Source organism: Rutidosis leptorrhynchoides, chromosome 6 (genome assembly GCF_046630445.1).
Source record: "Rutidosis leptorrhynchoides isolate AG116_Rl617_1_P2 chromosome 6, CSIRO_AGI_Rlap_v1, whole genome shotgun sequence".
Taxonomy (NCBI): domain Eukaryota; kingdom Viridiplantae; phylum Streptophyta; class Magnoliopsida; order Asterales; family Asteraceae; genus Rutidosis; species Rutidosis leptorrhynchoides.
This window is the reverse complement of record NC_092338.1, coordinates 415652748-415666485: the sequence shown is the minus strand read 5'-3', so window position 1 is coordinate 415666485 and position 13738 is coordinate 415652748. Positions and strand designations below refer to the sequence as shown.

General features: G+C 33.2%; 1 protein-coding gene across 1 annotated transcript; it reads left to right on the top strand.

Annotated features, from left to right (window-relative positions):
• Positions 1-8709: 8709 nt before the first annotated feature.
• On the top strand, positions 8710-11613 carry LOC139853383 (uncharacterized). Its single transcript, XM_071842771.1, has 9 exons — positions 8710-8853; positions 8997-9080; positions 9226-9335; positions 9451-9501; positions 9829-9972; positions 10067-10156; positions 10304-10410; positions 11019-11103; positions 11212-11613. The coding sequence occupies exons 1-9, from the start codon at positions 8742-8744 to the stop codon at positions 11308-11310; spliced, it is 882 nt and encodes a 293-aa protein (XP_071698872.1). The 5' UTR covers positions 8710-8741; the 3' UTR covers positions 11311-11613.
• The last annotated feature ends 2125 nt before the right edge of the window (positions 11614-13738 follow it).

The window sequence follows — 13738 nt, the reverse complement described above, 5'->3', positions numbered from 1 at the left end:
CTGTCAATTTTCGATGTAAAGAAAGATTGTCTTTTAAAAACGAATGCAATGTTTGTAAAATGTATCATATAGAGGTCAAATACCTCGCAATGTAATCAACTATTGTGAATCGTTTATAATGTATATGAACGGGTCCTTTCAGTTGGTATCAGAGCGGTGGTCTTAGCGAACCAGGTCTGCATTAGTGTGTCTAACTGATAAGTCGATAGGATGCATTAGTGAGTCTGGACTTCGACCGTGTCTGCATGTCAAACATTTTGCTTATCATTTTGTGTCGAAAATTAACTACTTATCATCCTCAGGAAATTACATGCTTATCATTTTTAGTCTAAGACACGTCTTGCTGCATTGATTGCATGAATAGTGTATAGACAAAAATTCATATCTTAGCATATCTGCTAAATCATATCTTATCGTATATGTTACTTTAAACTTTGCCTGACATATCCCGCAAAGTCTTCCGTAATCTACGAAATCTTTTGATCTATATATATATATATATATATATATATATATATATATATATATATATATATATATATATATATATATATATATATATATATATATATATATATATATATATATTCTATGTAATTAGAATACCATCCGTTAGCCAAAATCCTTTCATATCGAAAAAAAATTCCTTTATCCAATCGTACGAAATGGAATTCGTCATCAGTTCAAGTCACTCAGATTCCGAAATGGAATCCCATTCAAGCTCCGAAAGCAGTGTGACCGGAATAGATCAACCAATCAGTCATCACCAATTCTGGATGAATTGGGGATGGGTTCGTAGCCTCCTCAATCATTGGAGACAAGAAGAAGGTGATCCCTTCCATCCACCACATTGCCCTCTTGACGAAGAACCTGAAGCACTTACCGGCCAACCTGTCCGAAATACCATGTTCTCGCTCATTTCCAGAGTATCTCGTCACGATTATATATTATATCAAATTTTAGATTTTATTTATCCGCTCATCCGAACCGACAATCACCCCGGTGTAATAGAAGAAGTCAACGAGCTTCGCGCTCGGGTAGTGGCTTTGGAGAATATGGTGCAGAGATTACAAACACCAGCAGCAGCATCAGCAGCATAACCAGTACTACCATCATCAACGCCAACAGTACCATTACCACCTCCAACCACAACCGCGTCGTAAACCTCAACTTCACAATCTGTCCCACGAGCATCAACGTCATACGCATCATAGATACCAAGGAGTACCAACAACAATAACTGATGAAGTATTAATTCATAACTTCATTGGAGAAACATTCCGCGGCGATTATGTAATCTCTAAAGTCTTAGAGATTATCTAATCTAGCCCTAACCATAAATTAGTTAAGCGAACCAAAATGATAGAAGGAAGAGTAGAAACCCTGAAAAAAATGGTGTGTGATTAACAAGCTAAACTTGCTTTACCAACAGCATCAACAGTACCGTCAGCGTTACCAGCATCGTCAGTACAGTCAACATCCGAATCAACAACACCGATAACATCACAAACTCCGTCAGTTCAAGAATCACCGTAGACATCATTACGAATCAATAACGTGTATATTGTATCAACGAGTTATGAAAAATTAACACATTCCCTCTGAAGAAATTATATGTATATTATATATATATATATATATATATATATATATATATATATATATATATATATATATATATATATATATATATATATATATATATATATATATATATATATATATATATATATATATATATATATATATATATATATATATATATATATATTTTTGAAATAAATCTTTCCGTGCTAAGCTATTGTGTGTGAATCTTAACTACTCGGTTAATTCATATTACAAATATGCAATAATGTACGTCCTTCGGCCGCAACTTAACCAGCGTTAACTACAATCTCTGTCGCAATTCAACAAATTCCAACTCATAATAAATCAAGTATATATTTGATTTTACACTTTCATCATCGATGTACGCGAAACTTTTCAGATAACATCATTCGTACTTTGCGAAATTCACAAGAATTCCACGAACCGAACATCATACATCAACAAATAACAAAGTATTGATTCATAATTTCAATGTCATTAAAGAAATACTGCGTAAAAGTTATGTACTTTTTAAAGCCTTTAGGGATTATTCAATTCTAGTTTCAACCGTAAATCAAATGAGTTTAATTTAACATTAACTCATTAAATCTATGTTACATCTGAAGAAAATATACATATATATATTTTCATAAAGACTGTAATAAAATTATTTTGTACAAAATATTAATTGTGAAATTTTTTTTTTAACGGGTAGGTAATACCCGAGAGATATATAAATTCACAAATAATATGTTACATTCTTCGAATCTGATTCAGCAAATCATCCATTATACTCCCTACTTTCACAACAATATACATTCTTTTATAGAAATCAAAACAACCATACTCATTCAAAATTTAATTACATATTCTGATTTTGAAATCTCAAAATTCAACTCGAGATATGACCAAAAACATCACTCTTAGATCCTTACATCTTTCACAAGCTATATTTTGACTTCAAAACTGTGTTAGAACATCAAATGTATGTTAACGATTACAATCTGTGTTCAAACCCTTCGAAAATTTCGGAAGACACTTCGAATGATGAGCAATCGAGATGATGATCCAACCACATGTTACCCACAGTTATGTACCCGAAAAACTCTTGAAACCAAAGTAAAAGTTTAAACAACGTATCTGCGTCAGATTCTTTGGCATTTATTAGCAAAAATAACTTTGCGACTCCTATTCAAAGTAGCCAGTTTTGTCACAGCTCCAGCAAGTCAACTTCGACTTTTCAGTCAGACTAACCTTATTATAACCTTGAGATATACACCATCGTTACCAGGGAACCTTTTACATTCCACCACATTATTAGCAGATGTACCAACAACTTCATTACCCTTTGACTTTAGCCTATCCAAAAAGTCATTATAATTATTTATTGAAACCCCATCATTTACTCATTCGCATCTTGTAATGAGAATTGCCATACGAATTATTGGGAATTAGCAATCAGTATTTTGAAATCTCGTAGCATGTCTACGCCAACAGTTATATGTGTATATATAACGTCTATCTTTTGGACTTAATTTGAATGTGAAGTTTCTGAAAAACACTCCGAACTACGAATTGGGTCTCCGAAAATGGAAAAAAAATGCTGATGAAGCAGCAAAAACAATAAACGAATTTAAACGGTAAAAGCTGGATGATAATGATGAAGTGTGCTGGCAAAGCGCAGAAAAAGAGAAGTTTTGGAAACTGGAAAACGGATTGAGCAAAGTAGGAAGGAGGCTGTGGACAAATTACAAAGACTGAACCTGACTTCAAAGGATCCAAATGATTCAGTACCTGCTGAAGTCATTAACGAATACATTGCTCCTGACTCTAAACCCCTGAGGACAATATTCTTCATCATCCTCTGATATTAGAAATTCTAAAATATCATCATATATTTCATTATAAATATCCTCCATATTTCTGAAGATATTTTCTTAATTTTTCTAATTTGAAATCATTTACCTCTTCGCGCTATCTGTAAAAGAAACTATTTTAGTTTCTAAATTCTGAAACATTCAAGTTTAAAATAGGAATATTTTGAAGTAGTGTTGGGAACTGAAGCATGAATTAATATAATATAATGACACTTGATCAACGTGATTATATTACAGTAAGTCATGCTGAGTTTCTAAATGGAACGTGATGATTCACAGATCATAACATCATCATGTGCCATGTTATACGACTCTTGTATTCTATTTAACCTCTAAAATATCAAGAAAATATTTCTTGATGATTCGGCCTTTTCCAAGGTATTCTAGTAATTTGACAAGTCAAGATCGTGCCATCACAATTTCCTTCCTAGAACATTAACAATGTTCATTCCGAAATTCATATCTGTGAATTCTGGACCATTACAGACGGTGCTTAATCGCAAGAAGAAGAAACGAAAGGACAAAACTCCGAAATAGAAATTGGGGTATAAATTGCAGCAAATAAAAGAGAGCATTAACTGTGAATGATAATGATTATAGAAGACAGAAGCAGAGACTTTGAAATATAAGGGAACATATAAAGCCCAACGATAAACCAGAAATTATAAACTATATATATCGATGCATATAGCAATATAAAGACACGGGAGAACTAGAAACACTATAAAACCAAGAGTATAATAGAAGTAAATAGATTCTTCCGGCTGTAGATGAAAAAGAAGAATGACCGATATGAAAGTTAGAAGTATATCGAGAATCAAAACTGGATGGAGCATATTGATGAATACTTTAAAATATGAGTTGAGGGGGAAAGAATAGAAGGTGATGAAACATGACTAGGAACTTAGAAATCAATAGATTTAACTCACACAATGGCGGAATAAGTGAATCAAACCCTCTAGTGAATAGGTTAAGTTTTTTTTTTTATTTGATTAATTTAGTCAAACCACAACTAAATCAAGTGTGATTAGATCAACACCTAGAGCTATTATTCACCACCTGGGTGATTTGGACTGAGAGAGAATCGGAGGAGCTCACTAGATCTGAGTGTGTGTAACAAATGAGAGGCTTAACCTAAAATGAAGAACATAAGACTTTATATACCCCTGCTGTTGACTCACCCATACGATTCATTCATCACACGTACGAGTTGGCTTCATCAGCCGTACGAGTGATCACTCACTCGTGTCTTCTCATTTAGGTTGTAATTGTGACTTAGCTCAGCATCAACCGTGCGTATGAGCCTGTCAGCCGTACTAGTGAGGCTTCACTCGTACGTCTGACTAAGTCTAACATAGTCAAACATCTAAATCTCGTTCCTGCAGTTCCTGTAACCACATACAAACACGGATAGGATAATAACGAGCAATCATGGTGGCCTGTAAACTGTTGTACCTGCAATGGACGTGGGTAGATGTCTAGGGACTTGCATAAAATGCATCAACAGAAGGTGTGAGTTGTAAGGAAACGAAGGAGGTGAATTTATAAGAAAATCTCCGACAGAACAATTAAAATGGACGATCGCATTTAAAGCGGATCCTAATCCCCTTGATTACCGGAGAGTCAAATCTTATTAAGAAGATTTTCTTCAAATCCCCTGAAATATGGGAATCAATCATATCTACGTCAAATGATAAGATGAATCTACACTTACTCATTTCACTCTTCTATGCTAGCTTCATTCGTACTCTTCATATAAATGGATTGTTTATCCAAATTATTCGCTGATGATAAAACTCTAATTTTCAGCCCGTATGCATCATGAAAACATACTTATTATCATTCACGACCTTTCCAAGCAAATTTCGGGACGAAATTTCTTTAACGGGTAGGTACTGTGACAACCCGAAAATTTCCAACCAAATTTAAACTTTAATCTTTATATGTTTCCGACACGATAAGCAATATTTGTTAAGTTAAATTTTAAGAATTTTAAACTATGTTCATACATTCATTCAACCTCGACCAAGTTCCAACGATTCACGAACCATTAAACGAATATGATTATATATGTATATGTGTATATATATTATAACTTGAAACGTAAATAAAATATTAGATTAAATACTTTATATGATTGTATTTGTTTCAAAATGTTTATCAATGGAATTAGAAGATAAGATCAAATGATTGAATTATCAGATATATTGAATTATGATTATAAGTCTCTGTTGAAAGGCCCACGTTGATTTGAGAAATCTTTCCATTTTAACAATATTCGGAAAATGGTAAAGTGATTTATAAATAAGAACAAATTGTCAATCATTAAGAACTAGACAAAGGATAGTGGAAGATTGAATCTCATAAAGACTCGATTGATCTATTTAGTTTCAAACGTACAAAAACGTTTTCAGTTTAAAAAGAATTTTATTATTAAAACGTATATAACTTTTATAAATATCTAGAACCACTTTTGACAACTCATTACTTAACTAGTATGATAAAGATAACGATATTTATATTTTATTTTATTAAATATATATAACGATTTAAATTAATATTATATATATTTATACGCGTATTATACGTACATAGTTTTATACTTTTACTATACTTAAACTTTACCTTTACTTTATTTTTACTTTACTTTAACTTTAATAATTCACTTTAATAATTCATACTTTAATAATTCACATTAATAATTCATACTTTAATAATTCACTTTAATAATTCATACTTTAATAATTCACTTTAATAATTCACTCTAATAACGCCAATCAAACTCAATCATAAGTGTTAAACACCTTTCTTACCCAAGATGACATCTAAACCCTAATTTTGACCCAATTCAAAATCAAGCTTCCAATAACACCCATTTGGGCTCTTTCAACAACAAAATCACTAATCATAGTGATTACACCCAAATTAAAGCCCTAATCATGGCTAAGTCATCAACCAACCCAAAATCCGCCAACAACAACAATAAACCCGATTACAAGCATAAAAGAACTCACTTCAAGAGTTTAAATGGGTTTCTCTACAATTCAAGTTCAAACCCCGACTTTGAATATCAAAATCAAACAATGAAATTCGGAGTTAGAACTTACCACAACAACCAAAACGTAGCTAGGAACGAGGTGAACAACTTTAACACTCGAGCTTTTGATCGATCCGAGCTTCTTCTTCTCCAAAACCCCAATTCTCTCTCTAGAACTCCCCCTCTCTCTCTAGATAGTTGAGAGTGTTTGTGGATGTGAAATGTGATTCAAAATTGGATCCAAACCAGCTGATAAGCTCTCAGATCTGTCCTCAAGTGAAAAGACCAAAAAGCCCCTCATTAAACTCTAAATAAAAACGAAACATGAAAACTGTCCCAGGTGGGGTGCGCGGCGCGTACCCTTGACCTTGCGCGGCGCGCACAGAGGTCAGAACAACCTGCCAGTCTAACAATTCGTTCCACGCTTCACACACTTAAGTACACCATTTAAACTCTATGTACCATAAATATTAGGGTCTTACAAAAAATCTGGCGACATATCTACAAATCGTGATATATAAATTGAGATCTGCAAATCGAGATCTAAGCTGATCATTCATTCGTTCGACCGAATATTGAGAACATGACGGTGGTGGAGGTGGTGAGTCCGGTCATCGACGGTGATTTTTAGTATACATGAATCATATCGGTGAGCTATTTTGTTGCTGTAAGATCATACATTTTTTTGTACTGATTGTCCTTTAGTCATTTTTGTATGTTTTTTTAAAAGGCAAACTCACACACCCACCTAATACTAACACGAATATATACACCACGAAATGTCATAAGCAAGACTCGAACCCTCAGTCTCAAGGTTGTAAGGGTGACCTCGATACCACCAAGCCATTGGCTCTTTGGTAGTCATTTTGTATGTTGATTTAGATTTTTTATGAATTTATCTGATGAGATTTGTTTTGATCTTAGATGTATTAATTTGATGTAACAAATTTATAAACATCTTTAAATCATATTTTATATGGATTTTATCTGATTTCAAATTTTTATATTTATTTTGAGTAATTAAATGAAACAAAATACATATCTTAAAACTTTTTATAAGATTAATTTTGTTAAAGCAATTCGTTTTTTTTTATTATTATCTATATTTGATTAGCGTTTATGATTTTGGGGTTGAAAATGAAGAAGGCAGATATGAAAGAAAGAGAAGAAGGTGAATACGTAGATGAAAAAGGATAAAATTAAGGTAAAAAGACACAAATACTCTCATGTGCATGGCACATGCCTAAACCTAACGAAAACATTTAATAGCCAAGTGACGGAGGGACGTCAATTGAAAAATATTACAATTCAAAGGGACTACCAATGAATAATTAAAAGCACAGGACTACGAGTGAAAACAGTGGTAAACCACAGGACTACGAGTGAAAACTGTGGTAAACCACAGGAACGACCGACGTAATTGGAATAGAAAAATTGAAAAGAAGTATGAACAAGAACGGGAGAACTGAAGAAAACCATAACTTGTTTTTTTTGTTATAGGGAAAAGTGTAGGGACACCTTAACTGTTTATCCTTTGGCAAACATCCCACAAAAAGACACGCGCCTTTAAAATACCTTACATGGATATCCACAATGTGAAGTGAATAGGGATAGTTATTTTCTCAAAACCGAACCGAAACTTCGGGAACCGAACCTAACCAATATTATATGGTGTGGTTATCCTTTAGCCTTTGGCAAACATCAATCCCACAAAAAGACACGCGCCTTTAAAATACCTTACATGGATATCGACAATGTGAAGTGAATAGGGATAGTTATTTTCTCAAAATCGAACCGAATCTTCGAGAACCGAACATAACCAATATTATATGGTGCAGTTATCCGTTCAACTTTTTGCTATAAAATGAAATTTAAGACGACACTGAATTGAATTAGTTTGGTCCGATCCCATACCATGCACATGCTACTTAAAATTGATCAAAATTTAAACGTGTCAGAACGAAAATGCAGTAAACATAAACAAATAAACAATAAACAAATGTACATAAAAAGAAAAGTTGGTTGGTGATCACTTTGCATAAATTAAAACCCTAGGGACTAAGCCGAGCAATCATACTTTGGCGTCGCTTATCCTAAATTTATTCTTCCTATTTAACAATAAAACCCTAGCCAGAGCGCACACACGAACACAAAACCCTAGTTCGTCAATCACTCATATTTGCTCTTTCAAAAAGAAATAAGAATCCACCTTTTAGAGTGTCTGTGTATGAATTGAAATCATGTTACGAAGGAATGTAAGGTTGAGGAGGGAGTATCTATACAGAAAAAGTTTAGAAGGCAAAGAACGTTTGCTTTATGAAAAGAAACGCAAAATTAAGCAAGCACTTGAAGGTTAATTATCTGTTATGCTAAAATATTCACTTTTAATTTGTTTATTTATGATTTTTATGAATTATTTTAATGATGTGTATTTGCTTTTCTAAATTTTTTTTTTTTTTTTAATGATGTGTATTGATTTATTGTGCTTGTAACAGAGGGAAAACCAATTCCTACTGAGCTTCGAAACGAAGATGCGGCTCTTCGCCAAGAAATCGATCTTGAAGACGAGCGAACTGCAGGTTTATTCCTTTTTAAGTTTGAAGAGTGTTCGATTTAAGAAATTGGCTTGATGAATAGTATATGATTTTTCAGTTTATTAGATGCCTTGTTTGAATGCTTAGGGTTTTTAATTTATGAGTTGTTTGTTTTGTTTTTTAAATATAGTTCCAAGGTCAACAATAGATGATGAATATGCAAATGCAAATGAAAGGGATCCAAAGATTCTGATTATTACTTCTCGCAATCCAAGTGCACCTTTGACACAGTTTGCGAAGGTTCGTCTATTAGCTAAATTGATAATATTAATTAGTTTAACATGTGATATTTTGTTTTATTTTAGTCTCTATAGTCATTTATGGATAAGTGATTCTTTAATGGCCTTACTTACAGGAATTGACACTTGTGTTCCCTAATTCACAACGGATGAATCGTGGTAGTCAGGTTAGTTAATACGAGTAGATAAACATAAAATGATTAATTCGAGTTGATTTTTCGATGAATTGATGACCATTAATATCCTTTTTGCGATTTTATATAAATGCTATCTGTTGTTAAATCTTACTTTGTTTACTGAAGCTTGATGCATTTCGTCTAATATTAACATGAAAAATAAAAAGTGAGATAATGTGGTATCAACTTTTAGAAGTTACAATATAAAATTTCATAATTATTTGAAATAATAGACCGATAATTGCATTTTGGTAAACAACAATGTCTTCAAAGAGGTTTTATCTCTTGGTTTGACTTTGACATGCATGGCAAATGCAGGTTATTACTGATATAGTCGAGACTTGCCGATCACATGATTTTACTGATCTTATACGTGTTGCCGAACATCGTGGTGTACCTGATGAGTTAGTAATCAGCCACTTACCTTTTGGTCCAACTGCTTACTTTCAAATCCTCAATGTGGTAAGTAATTATATTTCCCCGCCTCTTATCTCTATCTTATTAATCTTGTTCTTTGATTTTGCCAATGCAAATATTTATAAGTACATAAATATAGGTCACAAGACATGACAATAAAGATAAGAAAGAAATGGGAACAGTTTCTCAGGCTTACCCACATCTGATTTTTGAATCCTTCTCTTCGAAGGTATCAATTCAGTTATATTTTTTTTCCTGAAACTGGAACAGTGACAGGCTAAAGGCAATTTTATAAGTCTCTGTTTTACTTTTGGTGTTGTTTTTCTGTTCTTTGAACGTTCTAACAAGAATCTATTTGCATTTTATAATTTAATAGATTGGTCAAAGGACTGCAACCATTTTGAAGCATCTTTTTCCAGTTCCCAAGGCTGATACAAAACGCATAATTACTTTTGCTAATCAGTCAGATTACATTTCTTTCAGGTATCTCTTCGCATGCCATCTGTTTGTTCACTTCACTCGTTTAATTGTTTTCCGTGATTGCCTCGTGTGTTTTAATTATTTTGTGTTGATTTTAGTTGAGAGGACTTGCATTTTATATTCTTAAAGATCTCATGTGGCCATGCCTAACTTGATATAATGACATTTCAATTGATTTTTCATGTTCATGTTACTTGAATTTGTGACGATGGACTTCCCATTTAGCCTAATTGTTTTGCTTTTTTGTCCTGTTGTAGTTTATGTTAGACGTGTCAAAATGGGCAGGTTGGCTGAGTTGTATTTTCTTGACATGATGGGTCACTCTTTGCCAAAGTTACAATATTGTGTGTCACGTATGATTGCAGTTGCTATACTGTTTCAAGACCTTCCTCTTTTTTAGAGTAATTAAAATGACCCAATGGTGAAATGCATGTAGAAAATATGCATTTTAACTCTCGACGTGCCTTTTTAAGCTGTAATTTGTTGCATATGTTAAGAGTTGTTTGAGATTAGCATACCCTGAGTTTGAACCTGTTCATGTGTGAATGGGTCAGAATAGCCGCCTCTAATTTATGCACTCATTCAGTCCTTGTTACTTTATGTACATGCAGGCATCATGTCTATAGACAAAGTGGAGGTCCGAAATCAATTGATTTGAAGGAGGTTGGTCCTCGGTTCGAATTACGATTGTATCAGGTAACAGTTATCCTGCATGTGGTTATGTTATTCATTCCAAATATAGCTATATTTTACAAAACATGTTTGTACTGATGTGCTTTGTCATCTATGGTTTTTGTTGTGCAGATCAAGCTTGGAACTATGGACCAAGAAGAAGCACAAAATGAATTTGTATTGCATTCCTACATGAACACATCCAAAAAGCAAAAAGTGTTAGGTGAATGAACAAGTATCACCCTCCACTTCTAGCTTTCTAGGGAGTAAAATGCCCCATGTTTTTTAGCTTTCCAGTCATTAGGCTTTTATAATTTGATGAATTAATTTTCTCGAATGGTGTATGCATCAGTTACTTGATATTTTTTTTTTAATTTTTTTTTTAATTTTGGATATATAGTTTCTCCGTGGCCTAGTGTTAAGGATGATGCGAGAATCTTAACTGGAATTGTGTCTTTATTTGCAAACCATTTCTTTTTTAGACTGTCAGTCGTGTACTATGAAGCAAAGTTCTAGTTCGATTTGATTAATCATTAAAGAATCAAGTTATTTTGGCTAGTTGTCAGTCAATATGACACAATAAAAATGCATTTGCGGATGCGTTACTACTTCAAAGCTCTTTCAGCAATTTATCGGTAAATTTGTTGTAATAATTTTTCATATCTACCATCTCATCTCATACTGAATATATGATGTAAAGTATTTATCTAGTTCTTAAAGTAGCCTTTCTATTCTCGAGTAGAGGGATGGTGACCTTTTCTAATTGTGGGTGAAGAAACGAATTTTTTCTACTTGACCTTTTCTAATTGCGGATGGAGAAACAAATTTTTTCTACTTGCTGGTGAAAAAAATGACACTATACACTTAGACCACTTGTATCAATAAGACGAAACGCTTGCCACTTGCCTAGTCATCACAAAGAAACACCAAGTTTTCAAGTAGTGAGCGGTCACTTGATGGTGTTACTTAGGCGTTTGTTGAAAAGAGACGGTAGAAGAAACACACGTTTCTTGTTTTTTTTTTTTTTTTTTTTTAATTTGTTTATTAATTTAAAAATATTTTTATCCCCTTTTAATACTTAACTCAACAATTATATTTTAATACATCATCACAATACTCATAACCAATATTAAAAAAAACACCACCACTACTCCAGAACAAAAAACGCCTCAACCAATACAAGTGGTCTTAGATTAGATGAAGGATTGTCTAGATCTTGTTTCCTCCGTATTACAATTTTGTAGGATTAAATGTTGTTGCAGAAGTCTATTTCCGTATAGTTCTGTGCACACTAATTAATACCCTTAATTACTCACCATTTAGCCACTCATATACGACTACCACCATAAATTACACTCGTGACCAAATTAAATCTTGTATTAATCTTCTTCTTTGCCACACACAAAAAAGAAAAAAGAAAACCAATGTTATAACTTTATTTAATTTGCAATTTTATTAGATGTGGGATACAGTTTTTTGTGATGTGATTGACTTCCTTAATCTTGTGTTTGATCATTTGGCATATCAAAGTGTTGGTCCATTGATTAACAACAGGAGTATTTTAGAGGGGGATGAATACAATTTCTTTTAAATAACTTAACAGTTAAACACAGTTTAGTATTCAAGCTTGTAATTTAAATAGAGTCAAAGGTAATTTTTCAACTGTTATTCTTTATTGATTAAATCACAAAGAATTGCAACTCTCTTTGGCGAAATGATGGTTGATACAGATTTACCTAAGTATAGCTATGAGGATAAACATAAAGCTATTACACGTTTTGGACTCTAAATAACAAAACCCACACCACTAATTGTTACAATAGTGGATACAACAATTTATAGTAGTCCTATTGACCGTGTAATGAATCTATTGTCCACTGGTACATAGGATGTCTGTACTTGTGGGGACAACTGCATCAGAGAGCGTGCTCTCTTCTTTCCTCTTTGGTAGCTATTTGCAAGAACACCCCAATTCGGTTTGGCACCACTATTTGTTTAAACAAATAGAATGTTGTGTTCCCTAGGCGTTGACAAAGTATAACACATGTCTGCACATGCGTTAAACTTCTGCATTCCCATGTGGTCTTGTAAGGTCGCTTGTCAGCCGCCGACGAATGTCCTTTTATGTTCAACTTTGTCTTCTACTTCTGTTGAATAGTACAATTGATGTAGACCACTCAGAAAACCACCATGCTTGTAATGGAGCATGGCTGTCTTGTATTGTATGCTGCTTACCAGGTTTACTGGTTCTTCTTATGCTGAGTCACTTGATATTCTTGAATTGCTGAGTACTCATCCTGTGCTGATTCGAAGAATACACCCTACCTTGTGCTGGTAGACTAGGCAGCATACTGAACACTTGACACAGCAATATTTGCTGTCTATACATAAACAAACTTGTGCTGGCTGCACATAACATTTTAGTGCAAATAAATTACAGTTTTGTCATAATTAAATCTATAATTATTTTGGGGACTCAACAATCTCCCCCTATTTGATGATGACAAAACTTATGACATTTAGAGAAAACACTAAAGTCAGTACTGAGGGACCTAATGAAAAATAGGTAGTAAATTTGTCCCTTTTAAATTTGTTTTTTGGGATCTTTTGCTGAGTTATCTATATCTTATAACTTGATATGATTTTGAAGATAACTCAT